Here is an 18,611-nt window from a genome sequence, read left to right on the forward strand (position 1 = left end):
AAAAAAACCTGGTGCATGTGGTTTGAACAAATTTTTTGTTTGTGTTTTCAATGAATATGTGCAGCTGATGATGCCGCTGGAAGTGCTTCAGAGCTGGTCGCTGTATGTGTTTGATCCAGAAAGCAAGCACTTGTTGGTGATGGATCCTACGACGACATTCTATGGAGAAGAAGTGATGCGTGAGAAGCACGAGGCATTAGCAAAAAAACACTTTTCGGGCTGGTTCGTTGCATCAACGAGAACATACCAGGTTGGGAGGTAAATGCAAGCAACTGGCAAATCAAGTACCATGCAGGCGCACACTTCAACTGCAGCAGGTGCGCGAGAAATGCATGATTTTTTTCTAAAATTGGTGTTATGAGGGGAATGGTTAAGATGTCCTGTGTGATTGATTAGGAACTAACCATTTCTGCCACCGAAAACAGTGAACAAAGCGGAGTGTACATCGTACACTACATTCGAGAGTTCAACGGGCTGTATCTGAGGTCAATCCTAAGTGATGTAAGCAAGTTTTCTTTCGAATCATACATGCACAAAAAATATAGAGAGAAAAATGTTTTCGGTTTTATGGCTAACAAGGCGAATTATGTGAACCTTTGGTGCAGGAGCGGATAGAGTACCTTCGCAAGACCATGGCATACCAGCTTGCCACTATGAAGGGGAATGCTGGAGACCTTCCTGACTTCATGATCCAGATTGTCATCTAGTCGATCCGGATGACCTTAGCTATTGCCTTTAGGCCTATGTGAAGTTAAATTATATCAGTGTTAGACTAAGAACTTAATCGGTTTGTAAGCACACTAAGACGAAGTTGCAGATCGGGGGGTGCGGGCGGGTTCGCTTTGTGGGATGGCATTGAGGCTCCCCGGACTAGGATCGCATTTTGGTTTGTTCGGGGGTCCGGTTCCACGGCGTTTAGGAGTACCCAGGTTTGGTTAGCTGATAAAGAAGATACCATGTGTATGCGGCAGGGCTTGGGTAGTTCCCGTGTGGAGCTACATTTTGGTGTTTTGGTTGATGTCAGTCATGTGGCCAACGACGAAAAGAAATGTTTGTGGACATTCGGGTTTAATCTTGTTTTTTCGATGATGTAAACAAACTTTGCTGCTCCCAATGAACGGAGCCCTTATTATTGACGATGGCGCCTGGATTAGTTGATTGTCCGAAGCTGCTGTCGGAAGCTTGGCGAGTTTGTGTATTGTTGAGATTGAACTGACAAACACAAGAATAGAGTAGTTGTTGAAAAAAAAGATGGACAAATTGATGTTCTGGAGCTAGGGACCTGCCAAGTAGACATAAAAAATAGAGTTGAACAAAGTAACCTATATCGGTGCGGTGGATTAAGGATCAGCTTCCCGTTGTAAGGGGAAATTCGGATAAGATAGTATCATTATCGTCGAATTCGACATAACTTAGAACAAAGCTCGCGAGCTCCTTACATGTGATGACAAAATAAAAATGGTGTGCACATAGATAGTTCATTCCAGGATAAAACATTTGTAGACATTGGTGGTTGATGTAGTTTATTACAGACAGGTCTGGTCTAAATCCAAACCAGGCGTCCTAAAAAGATAGATGGCACTAGAATTCGAGATTACAGGATGAAGCCTACAAGCGTATATCAGCAGTAGACAGGGGCCATGGGTTTTCAAGTGTCCACTTCATCCAGGAAATCACCGAAGCTGAACTGGCTAGGTGCTAACACAGCCCAGAGTGCATCACCAGCTAGGGGCGATCTGTTTTCGCGGAGTTTCATAAGCTCGTGTAGGGAAGCAAGCCTTGTTTTATGAAGGTTCCTCTGCAAAAGATATAAACAATGCAATTTGAGTGTTGAAAAAGTTTGATCATGTTCTCCGGGAGTAGGTTATGAGTGAATCTTGTTGTACAAGTAGATGAAACATCGTTACCTTGGTTATAGGTGATATAAGTTTCTCGCCGTCGTAGTATCTCAGAAGGTGCAGAATGGCGAGGCCGGACTCGTACCTAGTGGAAAAATGGATGTGGCACTAGTATTATGGAACGGTATTTTGGGGGGCATCGAGCCGGAGTATGTACGGGAGAAAAGTTAGTGGTTGCGACCGGACCTTGTGAAGGTGGTGTCTACAATCTTAGGATAAATTTTCCCCCAGTTGTCCTTCGCCGTAGGCCATCCTGCAAAGAATTCAGCAAAACACTCGAACAGGGCATCGTGCAGCCTTGACGATACCCACTCATGCATTTCTTTCCTTTCGCTGGATGGACCTCTGGCACCGGCCAATGGATCTAACACATGGGTAACTTTGGCGACCATGTCCCACATGTATAACACCCATCCATCCTCGAGAATAGCTGGTGCAAAGTACTTGAGTAGGCAAAAACATGGGGGGACGGGATGAGGATGAAGTAATAATATTTCGGAATTGCCCGGTATAGAATGGCAGGTGAGATTACATAATTAAAAAGAGAGTTTGGTGTTAGTGACCAAAATTAGGACGGGTGCTTACATATTGAGAACAAGCAATGGAATGCCGGATGTGCTTCCCAAAGAACTGATTCTGCACACAGATTGCTCGCAGGTAATCTTTTCCAGACAGGACTGTGGTCTGAAAAAAAGGCCATTGTGAATGATACAGCAGCAAGAAGAAGGGCTGAAAAAAAAAGGTTGAAGTGGTATAGGGTAAGGCTGTGGTTATGGCTGACGAACCGCAAAATCTGTCTCCAGGATGTGCCTCCAGTTAAGGTAAGGGCAATCGTCATTGTACTCGAAGTCAATCTGATTGTACCTCCTGAGTAATGCACATGACAACTCATGCTCGAGTGTGTGTTCACCAGCCAGCTGCTGGAGGACATCATTCCCGCTAACACATACAAGGCGGGGTGTGTCGTGGACAAACCAGAATCTGGTTGACAGGTAAATGCATTCAGTGAATAAAAAAGGAAACTATATGGTTACGAGATATGAAAACGGATGGTGCGTTGCGGAAGTACCGTTCCAGCTCTGCGGGGGGAGTGGTCTTGATTGAAGCCTCCAGATCAGTAGCGACATCGCCCGGTTGTTGCGGAGGGATCCGGCCAGCTCTCCAGGGATTTTTCGCGAAACTTCCACTTAGCACAGACCGCCTTTTAGGTAGTTCATGGCTGAGCTGGCCGAATACAGCAGCTTGTTGAGGATCCTGGTCGGCCGCGTTGTAGAGCGATTCGGTCTTGGTGTAAATAAGCAGGCATTGATCCTTGATGGTGTCCCGTTGCAGGAAACCGGCTTTACTCTTCTTGGTGCTGACAACACATTCAGGAGGGATAGGAGGTCGCTTCGATGATCCCGCGGAACCTCTAGTAGTGCTATCTGCAAACAGAAGAAAAATGTACGAAGAGTTGTAAAAAAACGTATCGAAGAAGGTTCTGCGGGAGCAAAGGAATTAAGGCAGCAAAAAGGGTTGAGTGCAGCTAAAAAAATCGGAAGTACCTTCCGCGTCGGAAAGGTCCAGCCTCACTCCACTCAACTTTTGGTTGACTGGCGTGCGCAGCGAATCGGCTGGGGGTGCTGACATGAACGGGAGGAAACAAATTAGTTGGCGAGCTGGAAAAAAAATTGATTGTCTATGGGAATGCGAGCATTGGCAAAAATATTATGTTCGCTGTGAAAAAAAACTGACCGGATTCACCCTCAGTTGGTACGAGGGGGCAGTCGGTGAAACCCCTTGCCTGGCAGCAAACACACCTCTGGCTTAGGTGTGCCATCAACTTGTCCGTGAACTTGAACATGTCGTTGAGTATGTTCGACCTAGCGGTGTGCAGATGTGAGAAGGCCTTCGCGTTATGTTCTTTCAGCATTAGGGTGAGTGGGTCAGCCATCTGAGGGGGATTACACAAGAAAAAGAGCGGTACGTTAGTTGAATTTCAGATGGTTGAGTTACGAAACAGCGAGGAGAGTTCATTGAGCTGAGGAAGGTTCAAATCGAAAAAAGGTATATCATATAACAAATGTGTAAAACTTACCAATTTCGGGTACTGTCGCTTCAAGTAGTTCGAAAAGTCAATGGGTCCAATGTTAAGCGACTGTGTCGAATGGATGGGTGTACTGTCTGCAGCAACATATAATGGCCTCGGCGTGACAGCGCGGAGTGACTCGTGGGGTTGAGGCTCTGGAACGGCGAGGGGAACATTATCCAGGGTAGATGTTCCGAATGCGGTCTCTATTCTGTCAGGTGCAACTTCTGTGGTGCGAACCGAAGCGCGGGTGTAGCAGACTGACTCCGCCGACCTTAGCTGCACGGTTACCATCCATTTAGCAAAACTTTGTTGTCATATTGTGTGAAGGAGGCATGGTTGAGTATAGGTATGCATGAATTATAACCAATAAAAATTTAAAGCAGCAGAATTTTGCAGTGGATATAAAAGAATCTGTGTGTGGTGTAATACCGGCGCTGAAGTGTAAGAATTTGGTCCTTTCCCTAAGTCGCTGGCCATGGTGATAGTTCTCCTCAGCCAGTCTTGGTCGAATACCTTAATCCGTGGTAGGTCGTCGTGTCTCTTGTTGAAAATTCCGAGGTCCAGATTGTCGAGAAGGAATACCTATCGTCATCATGCGGGGCATGTCCATTATGGAGTACATGAAAAAATAAATACGTACAGATAAAAAGTATATAGGAATGAAAAATAAGAAACCTGCAGCCAAAGGTGACACCCGAACAGGTTGATGGTTTGTGCCTGGTTCCTAACATCTCTCTTGTACTTGTCCACAGCGTCAAGTAGGGACTGGATGATGTACTCGCCCCAGTTGAACTGGGCTATGTTCTCAGTGTTAGCAAGGGCTCCCCAGAAATCAATGGTGGCATAATCGTATTTACTTGACGGTGCCAATATGTGGCCCATGACAAAGATAACAAATGCAATCTGAAAGCAATCTTTCTCAATCTTGCTAGAGTCCTCTGTGATCTCCCTGATAAGGAAATTTTCTGCAGCTTTAAGACTATGGGCTCCTGCCTGGTTCATGCCTAGCGTGGTCTTGATGAACTCAATGGCGTCGGGCCTGATGGTAGCATCCCTGCCAATAACATTTCGGGGGCCATGTGGGATACCAAAAACCTTGGACACATCCTGGGGCCAGAACTTAAGTATCTTCTTGTCTGTGATTACAATGGATCTGTTGTGTACATCTACACGGCTCATTATCCAGGCGCTGAATTTGAGATTAAGCTTCTGCAGAAAAGGTACATCTAACATGCCAGCCCATCCTATCTCACTAACTAACCACCTCTTGAAGTCTGAGAACCATTGAATAACCTCGAACGCATGCTTGACTGAGCAACGAGAGGTGAGATTGGGGGTTTTGTCTTGCCTGTACTGGTCGCCTGCGGATCTGGTTGCACGGGCGGCAGATGGAGTACGAACTCTGCTGGTGTCATCGTCGCAGCTTCCGGATTCAGACATTGCTGCAAAAAAATGAAGAAAACGATGGGGAGTTGGATGGCAGAAGAAATGAGTGAGGAGGATGTAGTTAAAAATGAAGGGAAAATGCAGAGCAATCGATGACATGCATAGATGGGGGCGTGGATCGAACGTACCTGCACCGGCAAGGATCGGCGGCGCCAGCCGCCGGCGCAGTCGTGTGTGCTTGGAGAGGGAGCAGTGGTGTGTGGTTGGAGGTGGACTCAGTTATGAGCCGCCTGTGAGAAAATGGTGGATGGTGCCCAACCCTAGAGTGCAATGAATGCAGTGCGCCAACCACCTCTGCCCGTGGGAGCTTCTGGAACGCGTGTGAACATAAGATTACGATGAGGCGCGGCGCCAGTGTCCATGTAAACAAATTAGGGGAATAGAACAAATTGATGGGCGGAAATTAACTCGATAACAACTGATTAGGCGGCAACATGCTGGAATAAGCACGGTACTTGGAAATTAAAGGCAAGGTCTTACACAAACTTCATTCAGAGATACGCCCTAAAACACGGTACTGCATAACTAAACCTGGCATATTATGCCTTAATACATTCTAGTTAACCAGTGGGTACAGTAACGGCAGCCGAAAAACAGCTACTCGAAATACAGTTTGACCATGACTGCGAGCAGAACTGCTAGCACTAAAACTGAGACCATCAGGTTAGCCACTCCGAGCATGATGTTGGCGATTGGAAGATGAACTGCGTACGCGCCTGCAGGAGCTACTGCGTCCTGGTTGCGCGGAGTCGAATCATGGCTCCAAGTTGGATGGGGCTTGTCATCGACGATGGCGGGAGGCGCGGGCTGGAGTGTTGCGGCTGCGGCGCCTTGAACAGGAGCGTCGTGCGCCGCGATGGCTGCAGTGACTTCCTTCCTGGCGGCATAGACGGGCTGCCACTCGTAGAAATCGCAATCTCCCTCCTGCGAGGTCGGACAGAAGAACAAGATCTATGAGCCATTGGTGCCTCCGGGTAATTGATCTGGAAAAAAAGGGGATGATTCAGCAGAATAGGTACTTACCTCGTGGTGGCAGCACTTGTAGAACCTCGTTCCTGGATGCTGGCCGCGTCTAGCAACATAGCTGATGATTTTGTCTCCGCAGTGTGGGCAGGGTATGAGAGGGAGGAGCAAGGACGGGGGGACGGTGGTAGATGAGAACGAGGATGATGCCATGGGCTTGGAGATGGGTGGCGCGTGAGATGGGTGGTGCGAGTGATTTGTGAATTTGTGCTAGGGTTACTGTCTGAGAGGAGGAATGGGGATTGTGATCCAGATTGCGATGAAGAGGAGGACGGGGATGGAACTTTAAGTGTGTAAGGGACGTGTCTGTGCAGTCGGTCCAATTCGGTCCAAGATTTCGTGACACGGACCATGATTCAGGACAAAATCTTGTTCCGTGTGGTCGATGCCGTGAGCGTGGTCCAAGACCGTTCGGCCCGGGAGTGGGCCCTCACCTGTTGAATAAATCAATTACAAGGAGAATACGGGCTGCTATACCTAGACATGCGTTGATCCCTAGGAAACTGGACGGTCCAGATAGTGTGATCATCTGGTCGTATGACCCGAAACTGATTTCCGCCCATAAGCGCTTTTCTTTAACGCCTTTCAGCTAGGCGCAGAAAGTGTGTATCAAGTGTTATCGAGAGACGAAGCATCAACATCATAATTTGTTCTAATAATAGAATCAAAAGGTAACTTCATTCTCTTTCTAGGGAAGTGTTCCATACCTTTCTTGAGAGGAAATTGATATTTAATATTACCTTCCTTCATATCAATGGTAGCACCAACAGTTCGAAGAAAAGGTCTTCCCAATATAATGGGACAAGATGCATTGCATTCAATATCCAAGACAACAAAATCAACGGGGACAAGGTTATTGTTAACCATAATACGAACATTATCAACTCTCCCCAAAGGTTTCTTTATAGCATTGTCAGCGAGATTAACATCCAAATAACAATTTTTTAATGGTGGCAAGTTAAGCATATCATAAATTTTCTTAGGCATAACAGAAATACTTGCACCAAGATCACATAAAGCATTACAATCAAAATCATTTATATTCATCTTAATGATGGGCTCCCAACCATCTTCTAACTTTCTAGGAATAGAGGTTTCAAGTTTTAGTTTCTCTTCTCTAGCTTTTATGAGAGCATTTGTAATATGTTTTGTAAAGGCCAAATTTATAGCACTAGCATTGGGACTTTTAGCAAGCTTTTGTAAAAACTTTATAACTTCAGAGATGTGGCAATCATCAAAATCCAAACCATTATAATCTACAGCAATGGGATCATCATCCCCAATGTTGGAAAAAATTTCAGCAGTTTTATCACAGGCAGTTTCAGCAGTTTTAGCAGTTTCTGGCAGTTTTGCAGGCTTTGCATTAGAAGTGGAAACATTGCCAACACCAATTCTTTCACCATAATTAGTAAGAGGTGCAGCAACATGTGGAGCATTAGCATTGCTAGTGGTGGTAATAGTCCAAACTTTAGCTACATTATTCTCTTTAGCTAGTTTTTCATTTTCTTCTCTATCCCACCTAGCACGCAATTCAGCCATTAATCTTATATTCTCATTAATTATAACTTGGATGGCATTTGCTGTAGTAACAATTTTATTTTCAATATCCTTATTAGGCATAACTTTCAATTTTAAAAGATCAACATCAGAGGCAAGTCTATCAACCTTAGAAGCGAGAATATCAATTTTATTGAGCTTTTCCTCAATAGATTTGTTAAAAGCAGTTTGTGTACTAATAAATTCTTTAAGCATAGCTTCAAGACCAGGGGGTACACTCCTATTATTGTTGTAAGAATTCCCATAAGAATTACCATAACCATTACCATTATTATAAGGGTATGGCCTATAGTTATTACTAGAATTGTTCCGATAAGCATTGTTGTTGAAATTATTATTTTTAATGAAGTTCACATCAACATGTTCTTCTTGGGCAACTAATGAAGCTAACGGAACATTATTAGGATCAACATTAGTCCTATCATTCACAAGCATAGACATAATCACATCAATCTTATCACTCAAGGAAGAGGATTCTTCGACAGAATTTACCTTCTTACCTTGTGGAGCTCTTTCCGTGTGCCATTCAGAGTAATTGATCATCATATTATCAAGGAGCTTTGTTGCTTCACCAAGAGTGATGGACATAAAGGTACCTCCAGCAGCTGAATCCAATAGGTTCCATGAAGAGAAATTCAGTCTTGCATAAAAGGTTTGGATGATCATCCAAGTAGTCAGTCCATGGGTTGGGCAATTCTTTACCAAAGATTTCATTCTCTCCCATGCTTGAGCAACATGTTCATTATCTAATTACTTAAAATTCATTATGCTACTTCTCAAAGATATAATTTTAGCGGGAGGATAATATCTACCAATAAAAGCATCCTTACATTTAGTCCATGAATCAATACTATTCTTAGGCAAAGATAGCAACCAATCTTTAGCTCTTCCTCTTAATGAGAAAGGAAACAATTTCAATTTTATAATGTCACCATCTACATCTTTATACTTTTGCATTTCACACAATTCAACAAAATTATTGAGATGGGCAGCAGCATCATCAGAACTAACACCAGAAAATTGCTCTCTCATAATAAGATTCAGTAAAGCAGGTTTAATTTCAAAGAATTCTGCTGTAGTAGCAGGTGGAGCAATGGGTGTGCATAAGAAATCATTATTATTTGTGGTTGTGAAGTCACACAACTTAGTGTTTTCAGGAGTATTCATTTTAGCAACAGTAAATAAAGCAAACTAGATAAAATAAATGCAAGTAACTAATTTTTTTTGTGTTTTTGATATAGAGTGCAAGACAGTAAATAAAGTAAAGCTAGCAACTAATTTTTTTGTGTTTTGATATAATGCAGCAAACAAGAAAGTAAATAAAATAAAGCAAGACAAAAACAAAGTAAAGAGATTGGATTGTGGAGACTCCCCTTGCAGCGTGTCTTGATCTTCCCGGCAACGGCGCCAGAAAAAGAGCTTGATGGCGTGTAACTCACACGTTCGTTGGGAACCCCAAGAGGAAGGTATGATGCGCACAGCAGCAAGTTTTCCCTCAGAAAGAAACCAAGGTTTATCGAACCAGGAGGAGCCAAGAAGCACGTTGAAGGTTGATGGCGGCGGGATGTAGTGCGGCGCAACACCAGGGATTCTGGCACCAACGTGGAACCTGCACAACACAACCAAAGTACTTTGCCCCAACGAAACAGTGAGGTTGTCAATCTCACCGGCTTGCTGTAACAAAGGATTAACCGTATTGTGTGGAAGATGATTGTTTGCAGAAAACAGTAGAACAAGTATTGCAGTAGATTGTATGCGATGTAAAGAATAGGACCGGGGTCCACAGTTCACTAGAGGTGTCTCTCCCATAAGATAAATAGCATGTTGGGTGAACAAATTACAGTCAGGCAATTGACAAATAGAGAGGGCATAACAATGCACATACATGATATGATGAGTATTGTGAGATTTAATTGGGCATTACGACAAAGTACATAGACCGCTATCCAGCATGCATCTATGCCTAAAAAGTCCACCTTCAGGTTATCATCCGAACCCCTTCCAGTATTAAGTTGCAAAACAACAGACAATTGCATTAAGTATGGTGCGTAATGTAATCAATAACTACATCCTCGGACATAGCATCAATGTTTTATCCCTAGTGGCAACAGCACATCCACAACCTTAGAACTTTCTGTCACTGTCCCAGATTTAATGGAGGCATGAACCCACTATCGAGCATAAATACTCCCTCTTGGAGTTAAGAGTAAAAACTTGGCCAGAGCCTCTACTAATAACGGAGAGCATGCAAGATCATAAACAACACATAGGTAATAGATTGATAATCAACATAACATAGTATTCTCTATCCATCGGATCCCGACAAACACAACATATAGAATTACAGATAGATGATCTTGATCATGTTAGGCAGCTCACAAGATCCAACAATGAAGCACATAAGGAGAAGACGACCATCTAGCTACTGCTATGGACCCATAGTCCAGGGGTGAACTACTCACTCATCACTCCGGAGGCGACCATGGCGGTGAAGAGTCCTCCGGGAGATGATTCCCCTCTCCGGCAGGGTAACGGAGGTGATCTCCAGAATCCCCCGAGATGGGATTGGCGGCGGCAGCGTCTCAGTAAGGTTTTCCGTATCGTCGCTCTCGGTACTGGGGGTTTCGCGACGAAGGCTTTAAGTAGGCGGAAGGGCAATGCGGGGGGCCACACGAGGGCCCCACACGCCAGGGCCGCGCGGCCTAGGGCTGGGCCGCGCCGCCCTGTTGTGGCGGCGCCTCGTGGCCCCACTTCCTTTCCCCCTCGGTCTTCTGGAAGCTTCGTGCAAAAATAGGACCCTGGGCGTTGATTTCGTCCAATTCCGAGAATATTTCCTTTGTAGGATTTCTGAAACCAAAAACAGTAGAAAACAGCAACTGGCTCTTCGGCATCTTGTTAATAGGTTAGTGCCGGAAAATGCATAAATACGACATATAATGTGTATAAAACATGTAGATATCATCAATAATGTGGCATGGAACATAAGAAATTATCGATACGTCGGAGACGTATCAGTTGGTAGCATGTCACTTAAGAAACTATCCTTGTTATCGTTTACCTACTCGAGGGCGAGTAGGAACTAAGCTTGGGGATGCTTGATACGTCTTAAACGTATCTATAATTTCTTATGTTCCATGCTTGTTTTATGACAATACCTACATGTTTTATACACACTTTATATCGTTTTGATGCATTTTCCGGAACTAACCTATTAACGAGATGCCGAAGTGCCAGTTCCTGTTTTCTGTTGTTTTTGGTTTCAGAAATCGTAGTAAGGAAATATTCTCGGAATCGGACGAAATCAATGCCTAGCATCCTATTTTTCCACGAAGCTTCCAGAACACCCGAGAGCAACCAGAGGGGGGCCACAGGGCCACCAGACGCCAGGGCGGCGCGGCCCAAGGTGGGGCGCGCCCCCCTATTGTGTCACCACCCCGTGGCCCCTCCGACTCCGCCTCTTCGTCTATTTAGTCGTCCCTGACCTAAATCCTCGACACGGATTGATGAAACCAGAGAAAACCTTCCAGAGCCGCCGCCATCGCGAAACTCCAATTCAGGGGACAGAAGTCTCTGTTCCGGCACCCTGCCGGGACGGGGAAGTGCCCCCGGAACGCATCTCCACCGCCATCTTCACCGCCATCGCTGTCTCCATGATGAGGAGGGAGTAATTCTCCCCCGAGGCTGAGGGCTCCGCTGTAGCTATGCGGTTCATCTCTCTCTTTATGTGATCTAGTTGAATATCATCTATGTGATACTCTAGTGATGTTATTAAAGTACTCTATTCCTCCTCCACGGTGTAATAGTGACAGTGTGTGCATCGTGTAGTACTTGGCGTAGGTTATGATTGTAATCTCTTGTAGATTATGAAGTTAACTATTGCTATGATAGTATTGATGTGATCTATTCCTCCTTCATAGTGTGATGGTGACAGTGTGCATGCTATGGTAGTACTTGGTTTAGTTGTGTTGATCTATCGTGCACTCTAAGGTTATTTAAACATGAATATCGAATATTGTGGAGCTTGTTAACTCCGGCATTGAGGGTTCGTGTAATCCTACACAATTAGTGGTGTTCATCATCCAACAAAGGAGTGTAGAGTGGCTTTATTATGTGATCAAAGTTGAGAGTGTCCACTAGTGAAAGCAGGATCCCTAGGCCTTGCTTCCAAGCATCGAATCTCCGTTTGTTTACTGTTTTGTTGCATGTTTACTCGCTGCCATATTTTATTCAGATTGCTATTACCACTCATATACATCCATACTACTTGTATTTCACTATCTCTTCACCGAACTAGTGCACCTATACATCTGACAAGTGTATTTGGTGTGTTGGGGACACAAGAGACTTCTTGCTTTGTGATTGCAGGGTTGCTTGAGAGAGATATCTTTGACCTCTTCCTCCCTGAGTTCGATAAACCTTGGGTGATCCACTTAAGGGAAACTTGCTGCTGTTCTACAAACCTCTGCTCTTGGAGGCCCAACACTGTCTACAAGAAAAGCACACGTAGACATCAAAGTGTTCCATACCTTTCTTGAGAGGAAATTGATATTTAATATTACCTTCCTTCATATCAATGGTAGCACCAACAGTTCGAAGAAAAGGTCTTCCTAATATAATGGGACAAGATGCATTGCATTCAATATCCAAGACAACAAAATCAACGGGGACAAGGTTATTGTTCACCATAATACGAACATTATCAATCCTCCCCAAAGTTTCTTCGTAGCATTATCAGCAAGATTAACATCCAAATAACAATTTTTCAATGGTGGCAAGTCAAGCATATCATAGAGTTTCTTAGGCATAACGGAAATACTTGCACCAAGATCACATAAAGCATTACAATCAAAATCATTGACCCTCATTTTAATGATGGGCTCCCAACCATCTTCTAACTTCCTAGGAATAGAAGTTTCAAGTTTTAGTTTATCTTCTCTAGCTTTTATGAGAGCATTTGTAATATGTTTTGTAAAGGCCAAATTTATAGCACTAGCATTAGGACTTCTAGCAAGTTTTTGTAAGAACTTTATAACTTCAGAGATGTTACAATCATCAAAATCTAAACCATTATGAGCTACAGCAATGGGATCATTGTCCCCAATGTTGGAAAAAATTTCAGCAGTTTTATCACAAGCAGTTTCAGCAGTTTTAGCAATTTCAGGTAATTTTGCACGCTTTGCACTAGGAGTAGAAACATTGCCAACACCAATTATTTCACCATTGATGGTAGGAGGTGTAGCAACATGTGAATCATTATCATTACTAGTGGTGGTAATAGTCCAAACTTTAGCTACATTATTCTCTTTAGCTAGTTTTTCATTTTCTTCTCTATCCCACCTAGCTCGCAATTCAGCCATCAATCTTATATTCTCATTAATTCTAACTTGGATGGCATTTGCTGTATTAACAATCTTATTATCAATATCCTTATTATGCATAACTTTCAATTTTAAAAGATCAACATCAGAGGCAAGTCTATCAACCTTAGAAGCAAGAATATCAATTTTATCAAGCTTTTCCTCAACAGATTTGTTAAAAGCAGTTTGTGTACTAATAAATTCTTTAAGCATGGCTTCAAGACCAGGGGGTACACTCCTATTATTGTTGTAAGAATTACCATAATAATTACCATAACCATTACCATTAGCAGAAGGATATGGCCTATAGCTGTTACCAGAATTATTCCTATAAGCATTGTTATTGAAATTATTATTTTTAATGAAATTCACATCAACTTGTTCTTCTTGGGCAACCAATGAAGCTAAAGGAACATTATTTGGATCAACATTAGATCTACCATCCACAAGCATAGACATAATCACATCAATCTTATCACTCAAGGAGGAGGTTTCTTCAACAGAATTTACCTTCTTACCTTGTGGAGCTCTTTCCGTGTGCCATTCAGAGTAATTTATCATCATATCATCAAGAAGCTTTGTCGCCGCCCCCAAAGTAATGGACATAAAGGTACCTCCAGCAGCTGAATCCAATAGGTTCCGCGAAGAAAAATTCAATCCTGCATAGAAAGTTTGGATGATCATCCAAGTAGTCAGTCCATGGGTTGGGCAATTCTTTACCAACGATTTCATTCTTTCCCATGCTTGAGCAACATGTTCATTATCCAATTGCTTGAAATTCATTATGCTACTTCTCAAAGATATAATTTTAGCAGGAGGATAATATCTACCAATAAAAGCATCTTTACATTTAGTCCATGAATCAATACTATTCTTAGGCAAAGATAGCAACCAATCTTTAGCTCTTCCTCTTAATGAGAAAGGAAACAATTTCAATTTTATAATATCACCATCTACATCCTTATAATTTTGTATTTCACATAGTTCAACAAAATTATTAAGATGGGCAGCAGCATCATCAGAACTAACACCAGAAAATTGCTCTCTCATGACAAGATTCAGTAAAGCAGGTTTAATTTCAAAGAATTCTGCTGTAGTAGCAGGTGGAGCAATAGGTGTGCATAGGAAATCATTATTATTAGTGTTTGTAAAGTCACACAACTTAGTGTTTTCAGGGGTATTCATTTTTTAGCAGTAGTAAATAAAGCAAACTAAACAAAGTAAATGCAAGTAACTAATTTTTGTGTGTTTTTGATATAGAGAGCAAGACAGTAAATAAAGTAAAGCTAGCAACTAATTTTTTTGTGTTTTGTTTAAGTGCAGCAAACAAAGTAGTAAATAAAATAAAGCAAGACAAAAACAAAGTAAAGAGATTGGAAGTGGAGACTCCCCTTGCAGCGTGTCTTGATCTCCCCGGCAACGGCGCCAGAAATTTGTTGCTGGCGTACAGTTGACGTGGGAGTTAGAAATATTTGTGGTTTATCTTTTCTTCAGGTCCCCGGCAACGGCGCCAGAAAATTGCTTGATGCGTGTAGTTGACACGTCCGTTGGGAACCCCAAGAGGAAGGTGTGATGCGCACAGTAGCAAGTTTCCCTCAGTAAGAAACCAAGGTTTAATCGAACCAGTAGGAGTCAAGAAGCACGTTGAAGGTTGATGGTGGCGGAATGTAGTGCGGCGCAACACCAGGGATTCCGGCGCCAACGTGGAACCTGCACAACACAACCAAAGTACTTTGCCCCAACGTAACAGCGAGGTTGTCAATCTCACTGGCTTGCTGTGAACAAGGATTAACCGTATTGTGTGGAAGATGATTGTTTGCGAAGAACAGTAAAGAACAAGTATTGCAGTAGATTGTATTTCAGATGTAAAGAATAGACCGGGATCCACAGTTCACTAGCGGTGTCTCTCCCATAAGATAAATAGCATGTTGGGTGAACGAATTACAGTTGGGCAATTGACAAATAAAGAAGGCATAACAATGCACATACATATATCATGATGAGTACTATGAGATTTAATCAGGGCATTACGACAAAGTACATAGACCGCCATCAAGAACGATGCATCTATGCCTAAAAAGTCCACTTTCAGGTTATCATCCGAACCCCTTCCGGTATTAAGTTGCAAGCAACAGACAATTGCATTAAGTATGGTGCGTAATGTAATCAACACAAATATCCTTAGACAAAGCATCGATGTTTTATCCCTAGTGGCAACAGCACATCCACAACCTTAGAACTTTCTCACATCAGTCCTGCATTTAATGGAGGCATGAACCCACTATCGAGCATAAATACTCCCTCTTGGAGTCACAAGTATCAACTTGGCCAGAGCCTCTACTAGCAATGGAGAGCATGCAAGAACATAAACAACTCATATATGATATATTGATAATCAACTTGACATAGTATTCAATATCCATCGGATCCTAACAAACACAACATGTAGGGTTACAAGAAACGATCTTGATCATGATAGGCAGCTCACAAGATCGAGCATGATAGCACAATTAGGAGAAGACGACCATCTAGCTACTGCTATGGACCCATGGTCCAGGGGTGAACTACTCACACATCAATCCGGAGGCGATCATGGTGATGAAGAGTCCTCCGGGAGATGATTCCCCTCTCCGGCAGGGTGCCAGAGGCGATCTCCTGAATCCCCCGAGATGGGATTGGCGGCGGCTGCATCTCTGGAAGGTTTTCCGTATCGTGGCTCTCGGCACTGGGGGTTTCGCGACGGAGGCTTTAAGTAGGCGGAAGGGCGGAGTCGGGAGAGTCACGGGGGCCCCACACGCTAGGGCCGCGTGGGCCCCCTCTAGGCCGCGCCGCCCTAGTGTGTGGCCGCCTCGTGGCCCCACTTCTTATCCTCTTCGGTCTTCTGGAAGCTTCGTGTGAAAATAGGACCTTGGGCGTTGATTTCGTCCAATTCCGAGAATATTTCCTTACTAGGATTTCTGAAACCAAAAACAGCAGAAAACAGCAACTGGCTCTTCGGCATCTCGTCAATAGGTTAGTGCCGGAAAATGCATAATAATGACATATAATGTGTATAAAACATGTGAGTATCATCATAAAAGTAGCATGGAACATAAGAAATTATAGATACGTTTGGGACGTATCAAGCATCCCCAAGCTTAGTTCCTACTCGCCCTCGAGTAGGTAAACGATAACAAAGATAATTTCTGAAGTGACATGCTATCATAATCTTGATCATACTATTGTAAGCATACGAGATGAATGCAGCGATTCGAAGCAATGATGAAGATAATGAGTAAACAAATGAATCATATAGCAAAGACTTTTCATGAATAATACTTTCAAGACAAGCATCAATAAGACTTGCATAACAGTTAACTCATAAGCAATAAATTCTTAGTAGAAAGCTTTGAAACAACACAAAGGAAGATATAAGTTTCAGCGGTTGCTTTCAACTTCAACATGTATATCTCATGGATAATTGTCAACACAAAGTAATATAACAAGTGCAATAGGTAAACATGTAAGAATCAATGCACACAGTTTACACAAGTGTTTGCTTCTAAGATAGAGAGAATTGGCAAACTGACTCAACAATAAAGTAGAAGAAAGGCCCTTCGCAGAGGGAAGCATTGATTACTATATTTGTGCTAGAGCTTTCATTTTGAAAACAAGAAACAATTTTGTCAACGGTAGTAATAAATCATATGAGTTATGTATAAGATATCTTATAAGTTGCAAGCCTCATGCATAGTATACTAATAGTGCCCGCACCTTGTCCTAATTAGCTTGGATTAACACGGATTATCATTGCATAACATATGTTTCAACCAAGTGTCACAAAGGGGTACCTCTATGCCGCCTGTACAAGGGTCTAAGGAGAAGGTTCGCATTGGATTTCTCGCTTTTGATCATTCTCAACTTAGACACCCATACCGGGACAACATAGACAACAGATAATGGACTCCTCTTTTAATGCTTAAGCATTCAACAACAGTTAATATTTCTCATAAGAGATTGAGGTTTTATGTCCAAACTGAAACTTCCTCCATGATTCATGGCTTTAGTTAGCGGCCCAATGTTCTTCTCTAACAATATGCATACTCAAACCATTTGATCATGAAAATCTCCCTTACTTCAGACAAGACGAACATGCATAGCAACTCACATGATATTCAACAAAGGTAAAAGGGTTGATGGCGTCCCCAGAAAACATGGTTACCGCTCAACAAGCAACTTACTAAGAAATAAGACACATAAGTACATATTCTTCACCACGATAGTTTTTAAGCTATTTTGTCTCATGAGCTATATATTGTAAAGGTAAAGAATAGAAATTTTTAAAGGTAGCACTCAAGTAATGTACTTTGGAATGGCGGAGAAATACCATGTGGTAGGTAGGTATGGTGGACACAAATGGCATAGTTTTGGCTCAAGGATTTGGATGCACGAGAAGAATCCCTCTCAATACAAGGCTAGGCTAGCAAGGTTGTTTGAAGCAAACTCAAGTATAAATGGTGCAGCAAGACTCACATATAAACATATTGTAAGCATTATAAGACTTTACATCGTCTCCTTGTTGTTCAAACAATTTAACCAGAAAATATCTAGACTTAGAGAGAACAATCATGCAAACCAAATTTTAACATGCTCTATGTAGTTATTCATTAATGGGTACAAGGTACATGATGCAAGAGCTTAAACAAGATCTATATGAGCACAACAATTGCCAAGTATCACATTATTCAAGACATTATACCATTTACCACATGCGGCATTTTCCGTTTCCAACCATATATCAATGAATGAGGTAGTTCAACTTTCGCAATGAACATTAAAGATAAAGCTAAGAACACATGTGTTCATACGAAACAGCGGAGCGTAATATCTCCAATATAAAGAATGCTAGGATCCGACTTTATTCAAACAAAACAAAAACTAAAGCAAACAGACGCTCCAAGCAAAGCACATAAGATGTGACTGAATAAAAATATAGTTTCATTAGAGGAACCTGATAATGTTGTCGATGAAGAAGGGGATGCCTTGGGCATCCCCAATCTTAGACGCTTGGGTCTTCTTAAAATATGCAGGGATGAACCACGGGGGCATCCCCAAGCTTTGACTTTTCACTCTTCTTGATCATATTGTATCATCCTCCTCTCTTGATCCTTGAAAACTTCCTCCACACCAAACTCGAAACAAACTCATTAGAGGGTCAGTGCATAATTCATATATTCAGAGGTGACATAATCATTCTTAATACTTCTGGACATTGCTCAA

The 18,611-nt window shown here is 42.6% G+C and overlaps 1 protein-coding gene and 1 long non-coding RNA gene across 2 annotated transcripts; one reads left to right on the plus strand and one right to left on the minus strand.

Annotated features, from left to right (window-relative positions):
* Positions 1-217: 217 nt before the first annotated feature.
* On the plus strand, positions 218-816 carry LOC127318694 (uncharacterized). The gene is made up of 3 exons (XR_011748387.1): positions 218-317; positions 426-501; positions 606-816. It is a non-coding gene; the product is annotated as an uncharacterized lncRNA (long non-coding RNA).
* Positions 817-1,648: 832 nt separating this feature from the next.
* LOC127318693 (uncharacterized) lies at positions 1,649-5,283 on the minus strand (the record flags this gene model as incomplete). Its single annotated transcript, XM_051349165.2, has 11 exons — positions 1,649-1,798; positions 1,908-1,983; positions 2,085-2,341; positions 2,484-2,582; positions 2,684-2,879; positions 2,968-3,322; positions 3,443-3,520; positions 3,633-3,831; positions 3,976-4,245; positions 4,399-4,551; positions 4,645-5,283. Coding segments are annotated over 11 exons (2,472 nt in total), but the record flags the coding sequence as incomplete, so codon positions are not given.
* Positions 5,284-18,611: the final 13,328 nt, after the last annotated feature.

The sequence above is a fragment of the Lolium perenne genome, chromosome 7 (genome assembly GCF_019359855.2).
Source record: "Lolium perenne isolate Kyuss_39 chromosome 7, Kyuss_2.0, whole genome shotgun sequence".
Classification (NCBI taxonomy): Eukaryota; Viridiplantae; Streptophyta; class Magnoliopsida; order Poales; family Poaceae; genus Lolium; species Lolium perenne.